This window comes from Narcine bancroftii, chromosome 10 (assembly GCF_036971445.1).
Source record: "Narcine bancroftii isolate sNarBan1 chromosome 10, sNarBan1.hap1, whole genome shotgun sequence".
Classification (NCBI taxonomy): Eukaryota; Metazoa; Chordata; class Chondrichthyes; order Torpediniformes; family Narcinidae; genus Narcine; species Narcine bancroftii.
Window position 1 is genome coordinate 69,788,167 of NC_091478.1, and position 21,554 is coordinate 69,809,720.

At 39.5% G+C, this 21,554-nt stretch overlaps 1 protein-coding gene and 1 long non-coding RNA gene across 7 annotated transcripts in view; one reads left to right on the plus strand and one right to left on the minus strand.

Moving 5' to 3' along the window:
• nfat5b (nuclear factor of activated T cells 5b) overlaps positions 1-21,554 on the minus strand; it is a 197,458-nt gene that overhangs the window by 19,813 nt on the left and 156,091 nt on the right. For all 6 annotated transcript variants that reach the window (XR_011345714.1, XM_069901284.1, XM_069901287.1 and 3 more), the window contains exons 9-11: positions 20,921-21,053; positions 20,094-20,165; positions 4,435-4,586 (exon numbers count right to left, since the gene is read on the minus strand). Coding sequence is in view for 5 of the 6 variants with exons in the window: in XM_069901284.1 (XP_069757385.1) it covers positions 4,435-4,586; positions 20,094-20,165; positions 20,921-21,053 (357 nt within the window). In the remaining variant the exon portion in view is untranslated. The remainder of the gene's footprint in view (positions 1-4,434; positions 4,587-20,093; positions 20,166-20,920; positions 21,054-21,554) is intronic.
• Positions 1,084-4,793, plus strand: LOC138744716 (uncharacterized). The gene is made up of 3 exons (XR_011345715.1): positions 1,084-1,191; positions 4,194-4,321; positions 4,509-4,793. It is a non-coding gene; the product is annotated as an uncharacterized lncRNA (long non-coding RNA).

A 21,554-nucleotide genomic window follows, 5' to 3' on the forward strand; every position in this document is an offset into this window, starting at 1 on the left:
TAAAGTAATGCTGAGTGATGAAAGATTATAAGTAGCTGATAGTAAAGATTAAAGGGAGTATAGTTGAATCCCGATTTAACAATATCCAATTTAATGCGAACTCGGAAATAACACTATCAGCTAATGACCCTTTTTTTTCCTCTTTCTGGAATTGAAATTGTTTTCAGATCAAAGTGGAACGCACAGTTAAAAGACAAAAATCTTTTTCAGTGAAAGATTGTGCTTCACACACTTAATGCGATCAAGAATAAAAGACAAATACAAGTTGCATGTGACCTTGGCATACCTGAATCAACATTTCATGGCTGGAAATCTCAGGAGGTTACACATATCGCTTTGGAAAGTTGAGTAAGAGGTGGGACTAAAGGCCAAACGCATGAAGATGGCCAAACCTGTGAAGACAACCAAAGATGCCAGCCTCGATGACTCCCTGTACAAGTCGTTCATTCAAGAGTGCTCAGAAGGCCTTTCAATTTTCAGGCCTATTCTCAAAGCTCAAGTCGAGAAGTTTGACCAGCTTATCAATGGAGAAACCTCACCGTTCAAAGCTAGCAATGGATGGCTCGACTTGTTTAAATGCCGTCACGGGATTTCTCAAGTGTAAGTGTCTGTAGAAATTCGCTCAGCCGACAGTGCTGTCTCCAGCGAATACCCAGCAGAACTAAAAACTCTCTTAGAAGAAGATGGCTATGTCAAAGAACAAGAACAATTGTGATGAAACAAGCCTCTGCTTCAAGATGATTCCAGACTGCACACTGTCTAGCAAAGATGATGCCATCGACGTGAGGGGTTCAATCAACACAAAGATCGTGTGACATTGTTATTTTGTGTTAACAAGACTGGAACACACAAGTTAAAACCATTCATGATTGGCAAATTTTGCTCACCCCTTGTCAACATGAAGTTGTTACTGTTCGAGTATATGCATAGCAGCAATATTTAGATGACCAGTGTCATCTTTAAGAATTGGATTTACATAACTTTTGTCCCTGCTGTCTGAGCTCATTTGCAAAAGCAAAAGCTAGAACACAAAGCTCTTCTTTTGCTTGACAATTGTCCTGCCCACCCACCAGCTGCCAACCTAATAAGCTGGGATGGAAAGATCTGAGTTTCTTATCTCCCAAAGAACACTACATCTAAGATCCAGCCCCTAGATCAGGGGATCATCTCCGTGTTCAAGCAGAATTACAGGTGTGAATTAATTCATAAAATTGTAAATGAATCAACAACGCTGGAAGACTATCTGAAAAGCATGCGCGTTAAATAAGTTTGCCACTTAGGTGAGAAGGGCTGTCAGCTCCTCATATGTTGGAAAAATGATGGGAGAAGGGTCTGGGTTGTAAGGTAAAACATCATGAGATGGGAATGTGTAAGGAGTTACCCTGTGCAGGGCTGTAACAAGATGTGAATGCATCCTTGTACTTACAAGATAAGAGAGACATTGATGGATTGAGAGGCAGGAAGCTAGCAGGGAAAGGATAGCAACAGTTTTAGTCATTGGACAAGTAATGATATGATGATGTTCTAAGCACGTATCCAAGGGTATAAAAAAATCACCATTTTGCTGATAACGGCAGAATGCATTCTCCGACTAACATTGTTAGTTGCAAGTGTTACAATCCGGTAATAAAGAACAAAGAACCCTGATTTCCACTCAGTCTGGTGTTTGTCTCACTCATTCATGAACAAAGCAGACCTAACAGGGTCCAGATTTTTCATCACAAATATCCACCAAGGAAGCTGAAGATGATGAGCAAGTTTTCTATGGCTTCACAGATGAAGAGATGGGTGAGTTGCAGAGGCTGTTTCAAATTAGCAGAGGATTTTCACCAATGGTGCTCTGTCGATGACAAATGCCCGACATATGAGCATCTGACAGACTCTGAGATCATCCTTAACATTACCATAGCACTGGTTCACGAACCAAAGGAGGATGACAATGAGGAGCCTCCACCTCCACCCCCCAAAAGTGTCTGAAGCTATTGAGTACCTCGAGGCTAGACTACATTGGCTGGAGACTCAAGATGTGGACTACATAAAACTCCTCCAGCTCAACATTTTGGATTTCACTCGCTGCCGCCACCGACCTGCTGCGATCAGGCAATGAACACTCGATTGTTTTTTGAAGAAATAAAACGATGATTGTCAGAAATAAAAAAAGATTATTACAAATAGAGGTATTGTTCTTTATTTTTTTGAAAACACTTTTTTGTGACCCCAATTTAGTACGACTCCACTTTTATCGCAATCCAATTTTTTGGACTCGAACCATTGTGTTATAACAGGGTTCCACTGTATTAAGAAACATAAATGGATTTAGAAAGGTGTATAAGCCCCACAATTTAATGTGGTCGTGAATACAGAAGCAAAAAGATTTAATAGATGTTTTTGAATTTCTTTATAGTCTCGGATAGAGTAACAAGTCTAGCAGCAAATTTTTTCTTGTTTTTCCAAAATAGTCAAGAAGAATTAATGTCATGGGATCCTGGCAAAGATTTTTTATATCATATTTAGTCACAGATGAGGTACCAGAAGACTTTAGCCTTTATTTAAGAAGGGTTACATGGAGAAGCTCACGAACAACAGGTTGGAGAGCCTAACACAAGCCACTGGAGTGGTGTCTGAACGACAGGGTCTGCATGCATTTGGAAAGGCCAAACTAATTAGTGATAGTCAGTGTTGCTTTGTGCATGAGAGATTATGCCTCATAAATTCTGAGTTTTTTTTTAAATTAATGAATGCAGGGTAGAAAACGTTGTCTGCAGAGTTTTCCTGGTCCAGAAGGTAAGGTGACATGGGATCCAAAAATGGTTTGGCGAAAGGGTCAGACGACACAAGTGAAAGCCTGTTTTACAGATTGGAGGCTGTAACCAGTAGTGTGTCATAGGAATCATTTACATTAATGATTTGGATGAGAATGTAAGTGGCATGATTACTAAGTTTGTGGACACCAAAATTGTTGTTGTGGTGGACAGTGAAGAAGATTGTCTATGGTTACAATGAGATATAGGTCAATTGAGAAATTAGGCAAAGGAAAAGCTAATTGAATTGAATTCAGACAAGTGTAAAGTGATACATTTTGGAACATTAAACCAGGGCAAAACAGACAGTGAATGACAGGACCTGCGAAGTATGGTCATGCAGAGAGATCTGGGAGTGCAAGTACTGTACTGTACTTTTACACGTTACATGCTTTTTTTAAAAACCAGGTACCCCCACCGCCAAGCGTTTTATATATATATATCTATATATATATATATATATATATATAGATATATATTACACATGTGCGTGTGATATGAGAATATTTTTACATGTTGAAAGAATATACACAATTTGTAGTGGGTGTGGGAAAGTTGAATTGGCAATCTATAGTGAGTGTGGGAACGTAACAGCAGCAATGAAAGAACATGCACAATTTATAGAGGCCTTGGGAAAGTCATACTGGCAATTTATAGCAAGTGTGGAAATGTAATAGCGGCAATAAAAGAACGTGTAATTTATAGTGGCCGTGGGAAATTTTGATTTTAGGAATATATCTTTGGCCTGAGTGGTATGGTATTCCAAGAAATAGGATATTCTGGCTAGGGCACTGCACTTTATCAATGTTAATTGCCCAGACCCATCCCGAGGGAGGAGATTAACATGTCAAGGGCCTCTGATCTGAGACAACATTAGGATGATTCCGTCCTATGGCATCAGTTTAATCATCCTCATTATATCAAATCAAACCATAAAATTCTCAACTGCACACTATTTTTAACAAGAAAGGCTTTAAAGAATGGGGTTTTAAATCATTTCAGAATTAAAATCCTGCTCAACTCTGAAGTCTGTCTTCGATCAAATTAATTGATTCTTCTCTAAAGCTTGTGAATGTGTTGAAGGAGATTATCATCTATGGATGAAGTTGATTGGGTATTACCTGTAATTGCAGGATATTAATTGTAGCAGATACTGGGACTATGGCATGTGTTTTGTCTTATGTCCCAATTAAATGCAAATTGCTTTTGACAGTCTGAATTTAAAATACTACACCCGTGAGGTATACACGTGCTAATATACAAAAATATTTTTACACAATTTATGATTTCTGCACATTATATACGTGTATGCATTATATGTATGTACACATAAGTGAAAATATGATAAATAATTCTCTGAAAAATATAAAAATGTTGTTTTATATTTTGTAGCAAAATTTACAAAAATTGAAGTTACTGAGAGACAAAAATACAAAATAACAAGAAAATTATAGAAGATGATACAAATCATGACATGGACCTGTATGTATGAAGTCAAAAATAAAGAAACTATTATCAGTGTAAGTGCCACCATTAACAGTATAGAGTAAAGATGTAGAAAGGCTGTGCGACTTATTTGGTTATAAAAGTATGCAAAAAATCTATTTCTGATTGTTGAAACAAAAGATTGTACTTTAAAGATTGTAGATGGTGTCTGATTCGATTCCACATCCATTGAAATGGCTTCTTCATTCTTTACCACAACAGATGGCAGAAGGGGTGATAACAAGGCACTGGGAAGATCTGGTTCATCTGGATTACAGCCTGTGACTTTCACTGCTGCAGCTAAAAAAACAGAACCAATAAGTTATCAAAATTCTGCCAAGTAAATCCCATCCTGAACAAAAATGACATATTTACTCACAAGGGGAAATTAAGAAATTTAACGTACTCTAACATGTTTTCAATGTTTTGTACACATGAATTTTATTTATAGTAAATCAACTTTACATTTCCTGTGCACACTCACAACAAAATATTTGATATGTTTAATGGAGATTAATTTACTTTTGGGAAGTGTTATAATATTGTGATATCATTTTTATTCCTAATATTATTGTTATAAACTTGATTTTATCTCATTATACTCCTTTTAATTCAGATCATCAGTGAGCCAGGTCTGGTGATTTTTTTCAGCATGATCCAACACGTCCCTTTGTGATTTGTGTGCAAGGGTTCTGAATAACAACTACTTTTCAAATATTCCCCATTTATTGAGAGCTTTACCTATTTTTTACACCAAAGCAGATAGCTTCACAATTTTTCACATTAGCTTTCCTTAGCCATGCCTTTTTACATGTACTTAATCCATGTCATAGGAACATAGGAAGTAGGAACAGGAGTAGTCCAAAAATGGCCCATCGAGCCTGCTCCGCCATTCAATACGATCATGGCTGATCTAATTTATGACCTAACTCCACCTACCTGCCTTCTCCCCATATCCCCTAATTCCTCTCTCATGTAAATATTTATCTAACCGAATTTTAAATGTTTAATGAGGCAGCCTCAACCACTTCCCTGGTTAGAGAATTCCAAACATTCACTACTCTCTGGAAAAAACTATTTTTCCTCATCTCTGTCCTAAATCTACTCCCCCGAATCTTGAGATTGTGTCCTCTCGTTTTAGTTTCCCCAGCCAGCTCAAAAAACCTTCCTACATCTATCCTATCCATACCCTTCATAATCCTATATGTTTCAATAAGATCTCCTCTCATTCTTCTGAACTCGAGCGAATACAATCCTAGACGATTTAATCTTTCATCATAAGTCAACCCCTTCATCCCAAGGATCAACCTAGTAAACCTCCTCTGGACCGTCTCCAAAGCCAGTATATCCTTCCTCAAATATGGAGACCAGAACTGGACACAGTACTCCAGGTGCGGTCTCACCAGTACCTTATACAGTTGCAACATTACCTCCCTACTCCTGAATTCAATTTCTCTAGCGATGAAGGCCAACATTCCATTTGCCTTCTTAATAACCTGCTGCACCTGCAACCTAACTTTTTGCGATTCATGCACAAGCACTCCCAAGTCCCTCTGCACAACAGCATGCTGTAGTTTTTCACCCTTTAAATAATATTCAGCTCTTTTATTTTTCTTGCCAAAGTGGATAACCTCACACTTACATTGTACTCCATCTGCCAGACCTTTGCCCACTCATCCAGCTTAACTCTATCCCTCTGCAGACTCTCCACATCCTCATTACAATTTGCTCTTCCACTCAATTTGGTGTTCATCTGCATCTTCCTCTAGCCCACTGCTAACCAGATTGTTATCATTCATCTTTCTCTAGTTACACCACCTCCACACAGATCAACCTCTCTCATTATTTTAACTGAGTCAATTTCTCTTGGTGTCCTCCTTATTCCACCCTTTTGTTCAACCCATCTTCCTTCTCTGCCACGTAAACCATGCTTGTTTCTAATTTTCCTGGTTCTAATTCTCTCTACGCTGGTATTCTTACTATGCCGGATACTCTTACATCACTATTAATAGTTTCAGAGATCACCCACAACCTTGAATTAAAGCATGGGAATGAAAGTGGAGGGGTTTCCTTCTCCACAGTAGTTCCAGAATGTGGTTTTTTTACATCAACAGATAAAGCATGTCACCAAGAATAAGACTGGGAACTTGAGAAGTTAACAAGTTACTCATTCAGGTCCCAACATAGAAAAGGTTAAGAACCTCTGCTACAAAGACTAATTACTGATGTAAAAACATTATTGGCTAATAATCTCTCCCATTTCCTGTTGATTACATTAAGAAATAATAATCAACTGACCTACTACCCCAGCAAGCAATTAGTTTCTATATGCATCACAGCATTCCAAATAATCAGATGGAATTCTAGCTCCAGGGAATAACAATACCTATTATGATTTTTTTTTTAAATTGAGCTGTTAACAGCAAATTTTCTTTTCAACTGCATAATCCATGAAAAATCTTTCGACCAGAATACCTTTCACTCACTGAAATATGTCAGAGATCACAAAGAGAAGCATCACCATTTAACAGAAGGTTAACTATGAAAATTGTCCAATTCTTTACCTTCATAGGTACGTACTGTGAAACACTGAGGGCTAAATTTTGAATTAGTGCACATTCCTATTATTTCGCATATATGAGCTTATGCTGGCAGGTTTTATGTTCAAACAATCAGAAAGGCTGGGATCTTCCAAAGGACATAAGTGAACTTACACAAAAGTCACTGAAAGGATAGAGAGATGACTTATTGGAAGTCTACAAGAAAAGATGCGTGGATAGGGTGGACAGCCAGCATCTTTTGTCCCAGGGCAAGACTAGCAAACACTGGAGGATGCCTGTACAAGGTGAGAGGAGGAAAGTTTAAGGGCAGACATCAGGGATGTTTTTTAAAAAACAGAGTAGTGGGAGCCTGGAATGCACTACCAGCAGTGGTGGAACAATAAGGGCATTTAAGAGATACATAGATAACAGAAAAATAGAGGGCTATGATTGCGAGGTTGGGAAGGTTTAGTGAGTTGATTAGGTTTATCTAGGTCGGCACAACATCGTGGGCCAAAGGGCCTTTACTGTGTTGTAAAGTGCTATGTTCCATTTTGTATCCCTCTCAAGATGTTATGAAGCAAGTTGTTACCACCACTTGGGTACTTTTGAAATATAGGAACTAGTAATGTGCTCACAAATGAGATAATGACCATTTAATCTTTTAGGAATGTTGAAGGGTGGGTAAATAATGGCCTGGACACTGAGGATAAAGTTCTGTTTAACTGCAAAGGAGTGATTCAAACGCTTACATGTCAATACGTGGGAGGTCCTTAAGTTTAATACCTCAGACAACTCCAACAGTCTAATAATTCCTCAGTTCGCTATTGGAGTGCTTTTTTGACGATGGAATTGGATCAAATAACCTTCTAATTCAAGTGCATGAAGTCTGCTGATGGTACCACTGTAGTGGGGCTGTTCAAAAGGGGTGATAAGTCAGTGTACAGGAGGGAGACTGAAAACCTGCACTCAATGTCCTGGACTCATCATATTAATCAAGAAGAAAGCATGTCAGTGCCTCGACTTCCTCAGGAGTCTGCAGAGGTTCAATATGTCATCAGAAACCTTGGCAGACTTCTCAAGATGTGCAGTGGAAAGTGTGCTGACTGGCCTGGTATGGGGGTACCAATATCTCAGGGCAAAAAATCCTGAAAAAGGTCATGGATACAACCAAGTACATCACATGTAAAAGTCTCCCCATGTTGGAATGCTACTGTCAGAGTGCAGAAGCAATCATCAAGGATCCACACTACCCAGGACAGGCTCTGTACACTCTGCTGCCATTAGGAAGGAGGTACAGGTGCCACAGGATGTGTGCCTCCAGGTTCAGGAATAGTTGTGAATCCTCAACTACCAGACTCTTGAACAATAGACTCAATCAAGGACTCTTATTTGCTCATTATTTATTATAGTATATTTATACCTGCATCTGCAACGACAGTCAGTTTGTTTACCTTTTTTATTCTTTAATGCAATTTACAATTACAACCGGCTGGCCCGCAGAGAAAGAACATCAAGGTTGTATGTGATATTGTGCATGTACTTTGACAATAAATTTGAACTTTAAATGTCGGCAAAGCTAGAGATAGGACTTTATTCACTAGAGCACAGAAAATTGAGGGGAGATTCAATATAGAGGTATCAAAATTATGATAGGCATGGATAGAGCAAATTCAAGCAGGATTCTTTCCCACTGAGGTTAAGAGATTTAAAAAAACTATAAGGCATATGTTAAGGGTAAAAGGGGAAAAGTTTAAAGGGAACTTCTTTGCGCAAGGTGGTCGGAGTATGGAATGAGCTTCCAGCTAAATGGTGAATGGGGACTCAATTTTGACATTTAAGAAAAATTTGGACAGGTACATAGACAGGAGGGGTATGGAGGGATATGGTCTGGATGCAGGTCAGTGGGACTAGACAGAAAAATAGTTTGGCACAGACTGGAAGGACAGGAAGGCCTGTTTCTGTGCTCTAATATTTTACGGTTCCATGAAGTCTGTTGATTAATCATGATAATCAATCACATATGAACCTACACATGAAGAAAAATTCTGTCTTAGATCCAAAGATTCCTGGTCACATTTTCCTCCAAAGGATGTTCATGTCATTCTCAGGTTATTGAGAATGTATGACAAAATTCATGTTGTCAGAAAGGAGTGCTGCTGAGAAATTCTTGCAAGTCTTAATTGCCATAATAAGGCTGTTGTGCAAAGGCCAACAAGTGTTTCAGTTGTAGTCTTAATATGTATGCAGAACGTGACACTGGAACTCTTACTAGAATTTTAAAATGTCCTGATGATAACAAACAAATGGGGTTGGGAAATAGTGAGGATGAAATTCGAAATGGCTGTAAATAAACATCGGTAGCTACGAGAATGGTAGAACAAGTGGAGAGAACATTAATTCCATAAGGAGTTTACAAGAGAAAACCCTGAAAGTTCAAGTGCTTTGATCTTTGAAAGTGAAAGGATGCATTGAGAGACCAGTTGTTTGGGGGGGTGGGAGGGGTGGGATGGGGGGGTGGGAGGGGTGGGATGGGGGGGGAGAGTCACGTGATGGAGTAGTGGCTGGTCGGGTAGAAACAGCCCTCTCCAGAGAAAAAAAGTGTGAAAAAATAGAGCTCAATAAACATAAAATACAGGAAGAGAAAGATAAAAGTTACAGAGAAGAGACAGAAGATGGGACCCAAAAGAGAAAAAGTAAGAATAACAGAGAAAACGGAAGAAGGAAAATCACTGGAGAAGAAGGAAGAAGGTGTTACCTGCACGTAGGAGCAAAGAGCCACTGTGGAGAGGAGCGGCCGATCTCCGTGTCGGTGAGTCCCCAGAGGAGCAGTGTCCTCCTGACCGGCGGACTCCAAAAATGGCTCTCAGAGCCAAGGAGAGGTGCGCAACTCTGCATGCACAATGCACGTAAAAGAAAAGGCTAACGCCGAAGGGAGGTGGACTCAGCTGAGGAGCTGCCAGCTGTGGGTCGGCCAGCTGAAAGACGCCCAGTATTGGGGCGTTCGGCTGGGGGAAGTAAAGAAGAAGAAAAGAATAATGGTGAGAAAGAGAACAAAGGGCGGGAAGAAGATGAGTAGCAATGGGGCGACTGGTGGGGGGATGACCTGCGGCAGGAGACCCAGCACCGTGTCGGCCTGCAGCTGGGGGACCAGCAGCGGGTCGGCCTGCAGCAGGGGTCCCAGCAGCGGGTCGGCCTGCAGCAGGGGTCCCAACAGCGGGTCGGCCAGCAGCAGGGGGGCCCAGCAGCGGGTCGGCCAGCAGCAGGGGCCCCAGCAGCGGGTCGGCAAGCAGCAGGGGGGGCCAGCAGCGGGTCGGCCAGCAGCAAGGGGCCCAGAAGCGGGTCAGCCAGCAGCAGGGGGCCCAGCAGCGGGTCGGCCTGCAGCAGGGGTCCCAGCAGCGGGTCGGCCAGCAGCAGAGGGCCCAGCAGCGGGTCGGCCAGCAGCAGGAGGCCCAGCAGCGGGTCAGCTGGCAATGGAAGGCCCAACAACAGGAGACACACCAGCTGGAGGCCCAGCAAGGATACAGAAGCAGTTCACCAGAGAAGGATGAAGATACAGCAAGAATTGGAAATAGAAAGGGCACATAGAGTATTGGCCTCTAAACCACAACCACAACAAAAACCAAGATCTATTGTAGTAAAATTCCTAAGATATACTACAAGAGAAAAGGTACTGGAGAAGACAATGGAAAAAGTAAGAGAGGGCAACAAACCACTGGAGTATAAAGGGCAAAAAATCTTCATTTATCCAGATATAAGTTTTGAACTCCTAAAGAAGAGAAAAGAGTTCAATACAGCAAAGGCGATTTTATGGAAGAAAGGGTATAAATTTATACTAAAGCATCCAGCGGTATTGAAAATATTTATTCCAGGACAACAAAACAGACTATTCTCGGATCCAGAAGAAGCACGAAAATTTGCAGAACAATTACAAAAATAGACTGAGGGAGGAAGACGGGTAATGAGAGTTAAAATGATCACGATTGATATGTATGCGGGTAAAGAGGTATAAGAGTGAATAGAGACAATGAGCATACATGAATGTATCTGTACTTAGAGGAAAATATAGATAGTATAGACAAGAATTAATAAGGGAAGGTAATGGAATAGAGAGAATAAGGAGGGAATTAAAAGAGTGACCTTTGTGACATATGAAAAGTGAAATCTTTTCTGGGGGAGGCGGGGTGGGGGGAAATAGCGGTCACTGCAAAATCAGTTGACGCTTGCGAGTGGATTCGCAAATCCAAATGGAGAGGGGAGATGTGGTTGTCCGACAAGGGATAAAGGACAACTCAGGAGGTGAAGGGGAGATTGGGGATAAATAAGATAGAAATAGGAGAATAAGGAAAATGTTGGATGTTGTAGGAATGTTGTCTTATAAAGAGTTGAAAATAAGAAAACAGAAATGGAAAAGGAGGAAAGGTAATGATGGAAAAACGGAAAGAGAAGATAAACAAAATATAAAAGGGCTACGCTGAACTATATGTCTTTAAATATTAATGGAATACATAACCAAATTAAAAGGAAGAAACTACCAAATTTAAATGAATAAATGTATTCCATTAGAAAAAATAACATATTGGTTAAGAAATAATATTGAAATATTCGAACAAGTATAGGAGCCTTACATTAAATACAATAGCGAAAACCTACCGGGGACAAACATTACCTAAGCTGATGGAAGGAGAAGGAAAGAAAAGAATGGACTCAGTAGAATTTCTGGTGTAATTTTGTTGAATGACAACATTGTCTGACTGGCTTAATGCAACCTAGATTGTATACCTAAAATGGATGAGGGGGGGGGGGTGGTGGGGTGGTTTGGGAGGAAAGGGGGGGGGAGAAAAAGTCACTGTATATGTGTGAAAAAGAAATAGTGTATATCATGGCTAATGTGATTTATGGTGTGAAAAATAAAAAAAATTAAAAAAAAAAAGAAGGATGAAGATACAAAGATACAGAGAGAAGAAGATGACACAGACATAGATACAGACACAGGAGAGGAGGAGGAGGAAGAAGACCAAGAATTTCAAAGAAGGTAAAATAGAAGGATAAAGTTTAGATAAAGCCTTTTTCGAAGATGAAATGAGGTCATTAAAAGAATGACCTATCATTAGAATTTAGTTCAATCAAAAGAAAAATGAAAAGAGCTGAAGACAGAATGCAAAGCTTAGAGTTGGTCATGACTGAAATAGGGAAAAGAGTAGAAAATGTGGAGGAACGAGAAGCTGCTGTAGAAATGGAGATAAATGATTTAAGAGGGAAGTTGAAAGAGAGCGAAAAACAATTAGAGACAAGATTTATTGTCACAAAAAATTGACGTATTGAAAAACTACAGTAGGTGAAACAACATAAAAATAGCAGGCCTGAAAGAAGGCAAAGAAGGGTCAGATATGAAGGAATTTATAAAAGGATGGATCCCAAAGGTGCTGAGAATAACAGACTCAAATGAAGAAATAGAAATCGAAAGGGCGCATAGAGCGCAAGTACCGAAACTGCCACAACGTCAAAAACAGCGATTCATATTGGTAAAATTTCTAATACATACGAAAAGAGAAAACATACTGGAGCAGGGAAGAAAGAAGGTTAGAGAAGATAATAAGCCGTTGGAATATAAAGGAAAAAAAATATTTTTTTACCCGGACATAAGCTTTGAACTTTTAAAGAACAGGAAGGAATTTAACACGGTGAAAACAATCTTATAGAAGAAAGGGTGTAACTTTATATTAAGACATCCAGCGGTACTCAAAGTATTCATTCCTGGGGAACTGAATAGACTGTTCTCGGACCAAAAGAAAGCCCAAGAATTTGCTGAACATTTGCAGGACAAAAGAGAGGAGGAGTGACAAGAAGGATGACCGGCAAGAAAATATACAAAAATATGTAATAAATATAAAGATAATGTATATATAAAGATTTAAGGATGGATAAGAGAAGGGGAAGAAGGAAAAATAGAGAGATTTGTTATAAGTATAGGAAAATAGTATACTCTGGGGTGGGAGAATAAGGGTCACTGCGAAATCGGTTGACGCTTGCGAGTAAGTTCGCAACTGAATGGAAAGGGGAGTTGTGGTTGCCGTCAAGGGACAGGAGGCAATCTAAGGAGGGGAGGTTCATTTGGGGATAAAGGGTTATTGCTTGTGGGAATTGTTGGGGTATGTCTTAAATGCGTTGTCATATATTGAGATTAAAAAGGAAAACTTAAAAAACAGTAATGGAAAAAAGGGATGGAGGTAGTGAAGAAGCAGAAAAGAAGTGAAAATAAAGATACAAGATGGCCATGTTGAACTATATGACTATAAACATTAATGGAATATATAACAAAGTTTAAGTGTATCGCATTGGGGGAAAAAAATCACATATAATTTAAAAGACAAAGATATAATGATTGGGGAAACCTGGGAACCATATATGGAACATAACAGAAAGAGCAGGCCTAGGACCACCACCATCTAAAATGATAAGAATATAAACACAATCAGATTTAATGTGTATAAGTAGATGATGTCTTTTTTGTTTGTATTCCTTTTGTATAAAGATATTGTTTTATTGTATTTTATATGTCCAATATTTACTGTTTTTGGAGGGGGGTGGGAAGGGGAAAGAGAGGGATGGGGGGGATAAAAAAGAGAAAATGTCACTGTCAATATTTAAAGAGATGCATCTGTAAATATATTGGTTGATATGGTTCATAGTGCAATAAATAAAGAATTACAAAAAAAAGGGCAGTTGTTAAAGGGTAAATGTGAACACAGTGGTTAAATTACCTATCTGGTAATCTAAATACCTTTCAAATCCCATCATGAAATATGTAAAATGTAACCTTGTTCAATAATTAAAATTTGATATAAAGAATAATAATTTAAAATAATGACCATAAAGTTATCAGATGCTTGTGAAAACCATCTTATTTACTAATGCTGTTGAGGGAAGGTAACCAACCTAGCAATGATGATAGAAGAGAGTTTATTGTCACATATGAATAAGTAGGAAGTACAGTTGCAGTGAAATCCTCGCTTGCTACGGCTACACATACCAATAAGTATGAATGAAATCAGCACAATACACAGTAGGTGCTGGAGGCAGCCAATCGGCTCGTCGAGCCAGCATCGCCATTTTTCAGGTCATGCCTGTTCATTCACTATCAGTACCCATTCCCAGCCTTATCCCCATAACTCCCCTGCCCACAGAGCCTTATCCAATTCCCTTTTGAACATATCCAGTGAATCTGCCCCCACCAACCTCTGCGGCAAAGCATTCCACAGATCCATACTTCCTGTATTTTTAAACTATGCCCTCTAGTCCTAGTCTCTCCCAACATTGGGAATATGTAATCCAATTTCACCCTGTCTAGCACCTTGATAATATTATATACCTCAATCATGTCTCCCCTCATCCTTCCAAATTCCATCGCATACAAGCCCAGTCTTTCTGACCTTTCAGCATATGCCAATCCTGTCATCCTGGGAACTAACCTTGTCAATCTACACTGCACTCCCTCCATAGCGAGTATATCCCTCCTCAAATTTGGGGACCAGAACTAGACACAATATTCCAGGTGAGGTCTCACCAGGGCCTTGTACAACTGTAGGAGGGCATCTCTGCTCCTGTACTCCAATCCCCTCTTTATGAAAGCCAATATACCATTTACCTTCTTCACAGCTTGCTGAACCTGCATGCTAGCTTTTAACGACTGGTGTACGAGTCCACCCAGATCCCCTTTGCACTACCCCCCGCCCTTGCTTGACTCCATTTAAATAAGACTCTGGTCTCTTATTACTGCCTCCAAAATGGATAACCTCACATTTGCTCACATTGAACTTCATCTTCCATTCCTCCGCCCATTCCCCCAACCTGTCCAAGTACCTCTGTATTTTCCTGACTTTCTCCTCACACTTTACACTGCCACCCAGTTTAGTGTCATCTGCAAATTTGCTCATGTTCGGTGCTTTGCAGCTTCCTCATCGGCAGAACTCTATCAGCATGGATCGGAAACATCACCTCCTCCGATCATCAACACAGGTGATCCCCAAAGCTTCATGCTTAGTCCTACAATCTATTCCTTGTATAATAATCCCTTCATCCAAATCATTTACATAAATGCTAAACAACTGAGGACCCAACACCGATCCCTGTGGTACCCCACTTGTCACACCCTGAAAATGACCCGTTTATTCCAACCCTTTATTTTCTATTTCTTAACCAATTTTCTATCCACGTCAGCACCCTACCCCGAATACCATGCTCCTTGATTTTGCCTACTAGTCTCCTGTGCAGGACCTTATCAAAGGCTTTCTGGAAGTCCAAGTACACCACATCCACTGGCTCTCCCACGTCGAACCTCTTTGTCACATCTTGAAAAAAATTCCAAAAAGTTAGTCAAGCATGATTTTCCCTAAGGAATCCATGCTGTCTAGCACTGGTACTATTATTTCTACCTAAATGTTCTGCCATTTCTCCTTTGATGATAGGGTCCAATATCTTTCCCACTGACGTCAGGCTGACCGGTCTATAATTTCATGTTTTTTACCTTCTCCCTCCCTTCTTAAAAAGTGGCACTACATCAGCAGGCACCTCCCTTGACTTTGGAAAATGTCGACCAGTGCCTCCACAATTTCCAGAGCAACCTCTTTAAGCACCCGGGGATGCAGCCCATCAGGCCCTGGGGACTTATCAGCCCTCAGTCCTAACAATTTACCCACAACCACCTGCTTCTGAGTTAGAAAAAAAATCATAAATTAAAAATGATAGAGGGATAAATATTCAGAGTTGCAATAGTTCAAAAGAGAGTGCTGTTTCAATAGTGCAGGCAGATCTTTGGTGGTCCTGCAGTAGTATTGTTAGGGTATGAAGGGTTCAAGAGTCGGATATCTATTGGAAAGTTGTTCATGAACCTAGAGGTGCTGGTTTTGAGGATTCTGTACCTTCTGCCCCAACAGTAAGAAGAGGTTGTGATCAGGGAGATAAGCATCCTTTATGAAGTTGGCTGCCATCTTGAAGCCACTTCTCACATTGATGTATGCATTGCATGGAAGGTCAGTGCCCGTGACGGACAGCTACCTTTTCAACATTCTTCAGTCTCCTGTGTTACTGGACACTTGTATTGCCAAATTAGGCTGCGATACAACCAGTCAGTATACTTCAGTGCACTCACTGAATTTTAATAGAGTATCTGATAACATGTCAAATCTCCTCAGATTCCTTTGAAAGTAGACTTCCAAATTATCTTCTTTACGGTTTCCTCAGACAGTTCTTCTGAGACATTGACCTCCAGGAACTTGAAGATTTTGACTCTCTCCACTTTCCTTGCATCAATGCAGACAGATCCATAGTCTCTTGGTCTCTCCTTCCTAAAATCCATAATAATCTCCTTGGTCTTGGTGATGTTGATAGTTGTTCAAGCACAATCCAACTTTGTTCTTCAGACTGTGTTCTGAATTGTCATTTCCAGTTATTCAGCCAACAATGGTGGTGTATCAGCAAATTTGTAGATTATCTTGGAGTTGAACTTGGCTAGACAGTCATAGGTATACAAGGAATAGATTGTAGGACTAAGCATGAAGCTTTGGGGATCAACTGTGTTGATGATCGGAGGAGGTGACGTTTCTGATCCATGCTGATAGAGTTCTGCCAATGAGGAAGCTGCAAAGCACTGAACAGAGTCCCAGGTCCTTTAGCTTGGTTCTGAGTCTCGCTGGTGTGATGGTGTTGAACACTTAGCTGTGCTCAATGAACATCTTGACATAGGTGTTCTTGCAGTCCAGGTGATCTACAAACAATGAAGTGACAGCAAGATAGCATCTGCAGATGACTAGTTGTGATGATGGTTAAACTGAAGTGGTCCAGGTCTTTCCTCAGATGGGAGTTGATTCACTCCATAACCAACCTCTCAAAGCACTTCATCATGGTAGATGTCAGTAGCACTGGCAGATAGTCATTGAGGCAAAGCACCTTGTTCTTGTTTATTTACAACACAGTAGAAGCCAATTCCAGCCATTGGCAGTCATGCCACCCAATTAACCTTCCAGCTCCATAACCTTTCAGAAGGTAGGGAGAAACTGAAACACCAGAGAACAGGGTATGGGGAGAATGTCGAAACACATTACAGGTAGCAGCAGACTTAAATTTGGGTTGCTGCCACTGAAGTAGCATTGCTCTAATAGTTATGCTAGTCATGCTGCTCTTGGGCACCAGAATGATGGATGCTCTTTTGAAGCTGGTGAGAACCTCTGATTCCTGTAATGAGATATTAAATATGTCTGCAAAACTCCAGTGGCAATTGTTACAGACCCAGAGGACCCCAAAACCCAGCAGCAATAGAAATTCACCAAGACAAAGGGTTACTTAAATGTTATTTTTAATTTTCTTTAAACATAATAACAAGATCAAACTTTAACTTATTACTATTAACTTAACCCCTTTCTAATTCTAAGCGCATGGTCATGTAATGTGTGCGTAAGTTCAGAAAAGTTCTTTGATTCACAGTCCAATCTCACTCTTCCAAGTTCACCAGTATCAGGCAATTCTTATACTGTGCACAGAATTTAACATTTATGAACTTTCACCATGCTCTGGTGCTCAAAGGTAATTGGTTACCGCTCAGGAAGGTTCTTGTTGGTTTCATAGAGAGATCTTTTGCTCATTCGACGAGTTGTTGCTGAAGAAACTTGCTCCATCAGGGTTTTCCAAATGATAACCTCTTCTTTCTCAGGTCACCACAAAGTTCATTGAGTTTCCCTTATTTCAGGTGAAACTCTCTAGCCAGCCATTTTCTCTTGTATGGACCACAAGGGTTTTCAACAGGCTGAACTCAGAACTCACAACTGATTTCAAAATGGGGTTTCAACAAGCTGCCAGCTTCCCATGATTGCAAAACCCAGTTCTTACTCTCTCTCTCTCTCTCTCTCTCTCTCTCAGAGAAAGCCTGTTTGGTCTCTTCTCTCTCTCTACTTGCAAAACCACATGATCTTCTTAGAACAGCAAACTGCAACCAGACAGGCTGCAGCACCAGACCCAAATTTCTGAGACTGTTTTTGTCTGTTGCTTTCAAAACAATAATCCATTACTCCACAGCATCAGTTCAATTAACATCTACTTGTGAAGTCTCTTGAACTCGGGTTCTTCTATTTGCACCTTCTTATGAAGACATTTAGCAAAGCATTTTTCATTGTCCCTACAAAGGCACTGAGCCCGGAGGGTCTGGTTTTAGCAAAGCTCTTGCATTTAAAATGAGATTTGTTTTGTGAAGTGTCTGTGCTTCTTTGTGACCTACACTACCCCCACAATCTATCACCTCCAAAATCATATCTATATACAATATAAAATATAATCCGTCAAACAATGTAGCAGTTATGGCAGTGCTATTACAGCACCAGAGACCACTATCTGTAATGAGTTTGGATATTCTTCCTATTACAACATGGGTTTTCTCTGGGTGCTCCAAGTTCCTCCCACATTTCAAAGACACCTGGGTGGTGCAGCACCTAAGCTGGAAGGTTCTGTTACCTCTTTGAAACTACAGGTGTTTTCATGCTGGGCCTCCACTTCAAGGCCTGCTGTCGAGGCAGACAAAAATTTTAAAATCACTCGTTCATGAAGCAGCCCTAAAAGGCTGCTCCAGTGCTGCTATTATGCAGAGCGGCACCTTGGTGCGTCATCCAGATCCGCCTTAAGCGAGGCAACTGTTCCTGTGGTGGCGCCCATCATAAATACATGGCAGAGCAATGGCAGTCTTCCCTACCCATAATCCCCCACACAGATGGAACCACTGTGTTTCCCAGAATGGTTCCAGCTGTGTGGGGGATTATGGATAGGAAAGACAGCCATTACTCAGCTGCGTTTTGAGCTGCTGGTGCTGATGAGCAGCCCAGTAAGATGTGGAGCAGCCAGTGGGACTGTCACTGCCCGCACCAACTGCCCCTGCCCTCAACTGTCAGGCATCTGTCTAAGACAAAAGCTTGGTCTGCAACTCCATTACTGAAGATCTTTCAGAAGTTGTACCTGAACTTCCGGTATGCAAATCAACCTGGAGCAATTGTAATTTACTTTCTCTTGCAGAAGAAAAAATGTCCAAAGTCTATGAGGATTACCTCATAATTGCGTAGCGCAATTAGAAAGATTAATTATATTTTCTCTCCAAAAAATACACCATCCTAAGATCAGTTCGCATAGCAAAAATCAAAATAAAATCTGCTGGTGTGGATAACTTATTAAGTAAACTGCCATGAAATGGTTCAAGAAGAAGAAATACACTTCAGGACAATCTGGAAATGTGTTTTACCAACATCACATTCATTAATAGAGCAAAATGAAAAAAATAGGGTTTATTTGTATGGCTTGCTGTCACCACCTTTAATATGCTATTTTTTTTCCCATCAACTTCTCATTTTTAAACAGGTAAATCTATAAACATCACAAATCCAATCCCTTTTATAGAGCTCTTAGCTGATGAGAACTAATTACTTAAAATTTCAAAGCAATCCACATTATTCAATAGAAAGTTAAGACAACAAAATATACATTGAAATCACAATTATGGAACTTATTTTGGAAGCATATCGAATAGTTATCTTCAGTAGTCTGTGGTATATAAAAACAATGACTGCATATTGTGCTCAAATAGAGGATAACGAAGTGTTGATTAAAATATGGCCATTATGTTTCAAATATTACAATGAATGTCTCTATGTCAGGTAATCAAATTGGTTCATAAAGTTTGACCTTCAACTAATCCCTGTATCACAATTCAGTTGCATGCATTATGATACCATTTACATGTAAACTATTGACAAACTAATGCCCAGGGCAAACTTTTCACAAATGAACTCACCTCACCCAGATTTTTTAAAAATGCACCAAGTTTACAACTTCTTTTAACATTTATTTTTATTTACAGCAGGTTCTCTTTCTAGATTCTGGCTAAAAGTGTAGATGGATAACTACAGAAAGTTTTACGATCTCTCTACATAAAAAGTCGGCATTTCTTATGCTGACATGGAATATATTAATTTTACAGTTAACTGGCAAAGCATGATAAAAGGTGGAAACTTGCTGAAAGAGTGAAGGAGGCAGAGAAATCCCCAAGTTAATCATCAATGTTCTGTTACTTTTGAAGATTGCTCTTTCCAAAAAGTTACTACTTTGCATTTTTAATTTCTTGACCTCCACTTTTAAATATGAATGCTCAGTAATGGGAAACCAGAACCTTAACCTCTGCATGCTGGCAATTTTAATTTATTTTTATGAATATATAAAAAAAAGCACATTATACCTTTCATTGCTTCGTCAATGGAACATGGTTGGTCAGAAATTTCTTTCTTCACAATGACATCAGATGAGTGTGCTGAAGTATAAACAAATACACCAATTTTTTGTTACCTTTTGACTTGTTTTCTTTTGACAAACATTTCATTTATTTAACCATAAAGAGCCCTTATTTAGTTCTTCACAAAATGTAACTAAATTATGTTGGTCATATCAGGAATAAAAATATGACGGCAAACATTTAAAACAATATTTATCCAATATATATCAAATCCAGCCACATAGAAATTCATCCTGGCTTTGTGCCTTGACCAAGTTGCACTGGACCTCAAGGAACATGTGTAGCAAACCATAAAAGGTTCTACTTTTTACAAGATGCAGCAGGCCACCAAAAATCAACCCAGAACAATGAACATATCAAAAATCCTAAATAAATAGAATGGAGTTGCCATTGGTTCATGGGAGGGAGCTCTAAGGCTAGTAAGTTGCAAATGGCCTACCGTCCATAGTCCGAATATTTCCGCCACAGCTGTAACAATGATGCAAATGTGGATTTTAGTTAATTTCATTTTTAAGAAAATTCTGTTTTGAAGGTGAATATTGGAATAAGATCAAAAAATTGTAAATTAACTTGGTGAAAACAGTGAAGCCAACAGGTGAAACTAACAAACTGGCCATTCTTACTCATTTTCCAACTGGCAATCAATTCTATCAGTAATTGTTTGGAACAGTGGCTTTGAACAAAGCTGCACTATAAAGAATACATGGTGAGAAATTATTAGTTTTTTTATAATATATAGAAAAAGAAGCAAAAATGTACTGAACTTCACTAACCTGGATCTGGAGTGAAGGTAAAAGGCTGTATTTCATGTGATCTTCCAGCATTAGTTATGACATAAATGCCAACCGAAACTGGTGATGTTATGAGTTGATTGTGGTATGGAGGAACTTTCACAATAAGGTGATTCTTTGGGAAAAAACCAAAATCACATGATTGCTAAAAATAAACCTTAAACGCTATTAAGGTTTAATTTAATATTTTTCCCATTTAAGAAAATGCAGACCATTTACAATTCAGCTCAAGATCTTACAAAAAAAAAATGCAAAACGGGTTAACAAAAATGGTTTGAGGGATGAATAATCTTAGCAGATATATTTGAATGGAAAACCTTGGAACAAAGTAGATAAGAGGATGTGAGGTATTTGTTTTTCAACTTGATTTGTTCTGATATGGAATCCAGTGATGGACATAGAATCAATGTCTTCAAAAGGAAACAAGAGAAATTAGATTGTAGATATACAAGGAAAGAATCGAGAAATGGGGTTGACCAAAAATATTTTCTAGGATCTCCTCCTTTTGTGCCAATGATTGTGTACAATGAAAACAACTGTGAATTTCAAAGTGGAGAGCAAGTCAAGATCAGGTTGGCACAACCGCAAGACATATAGATGTCAACCAGAAATCTTC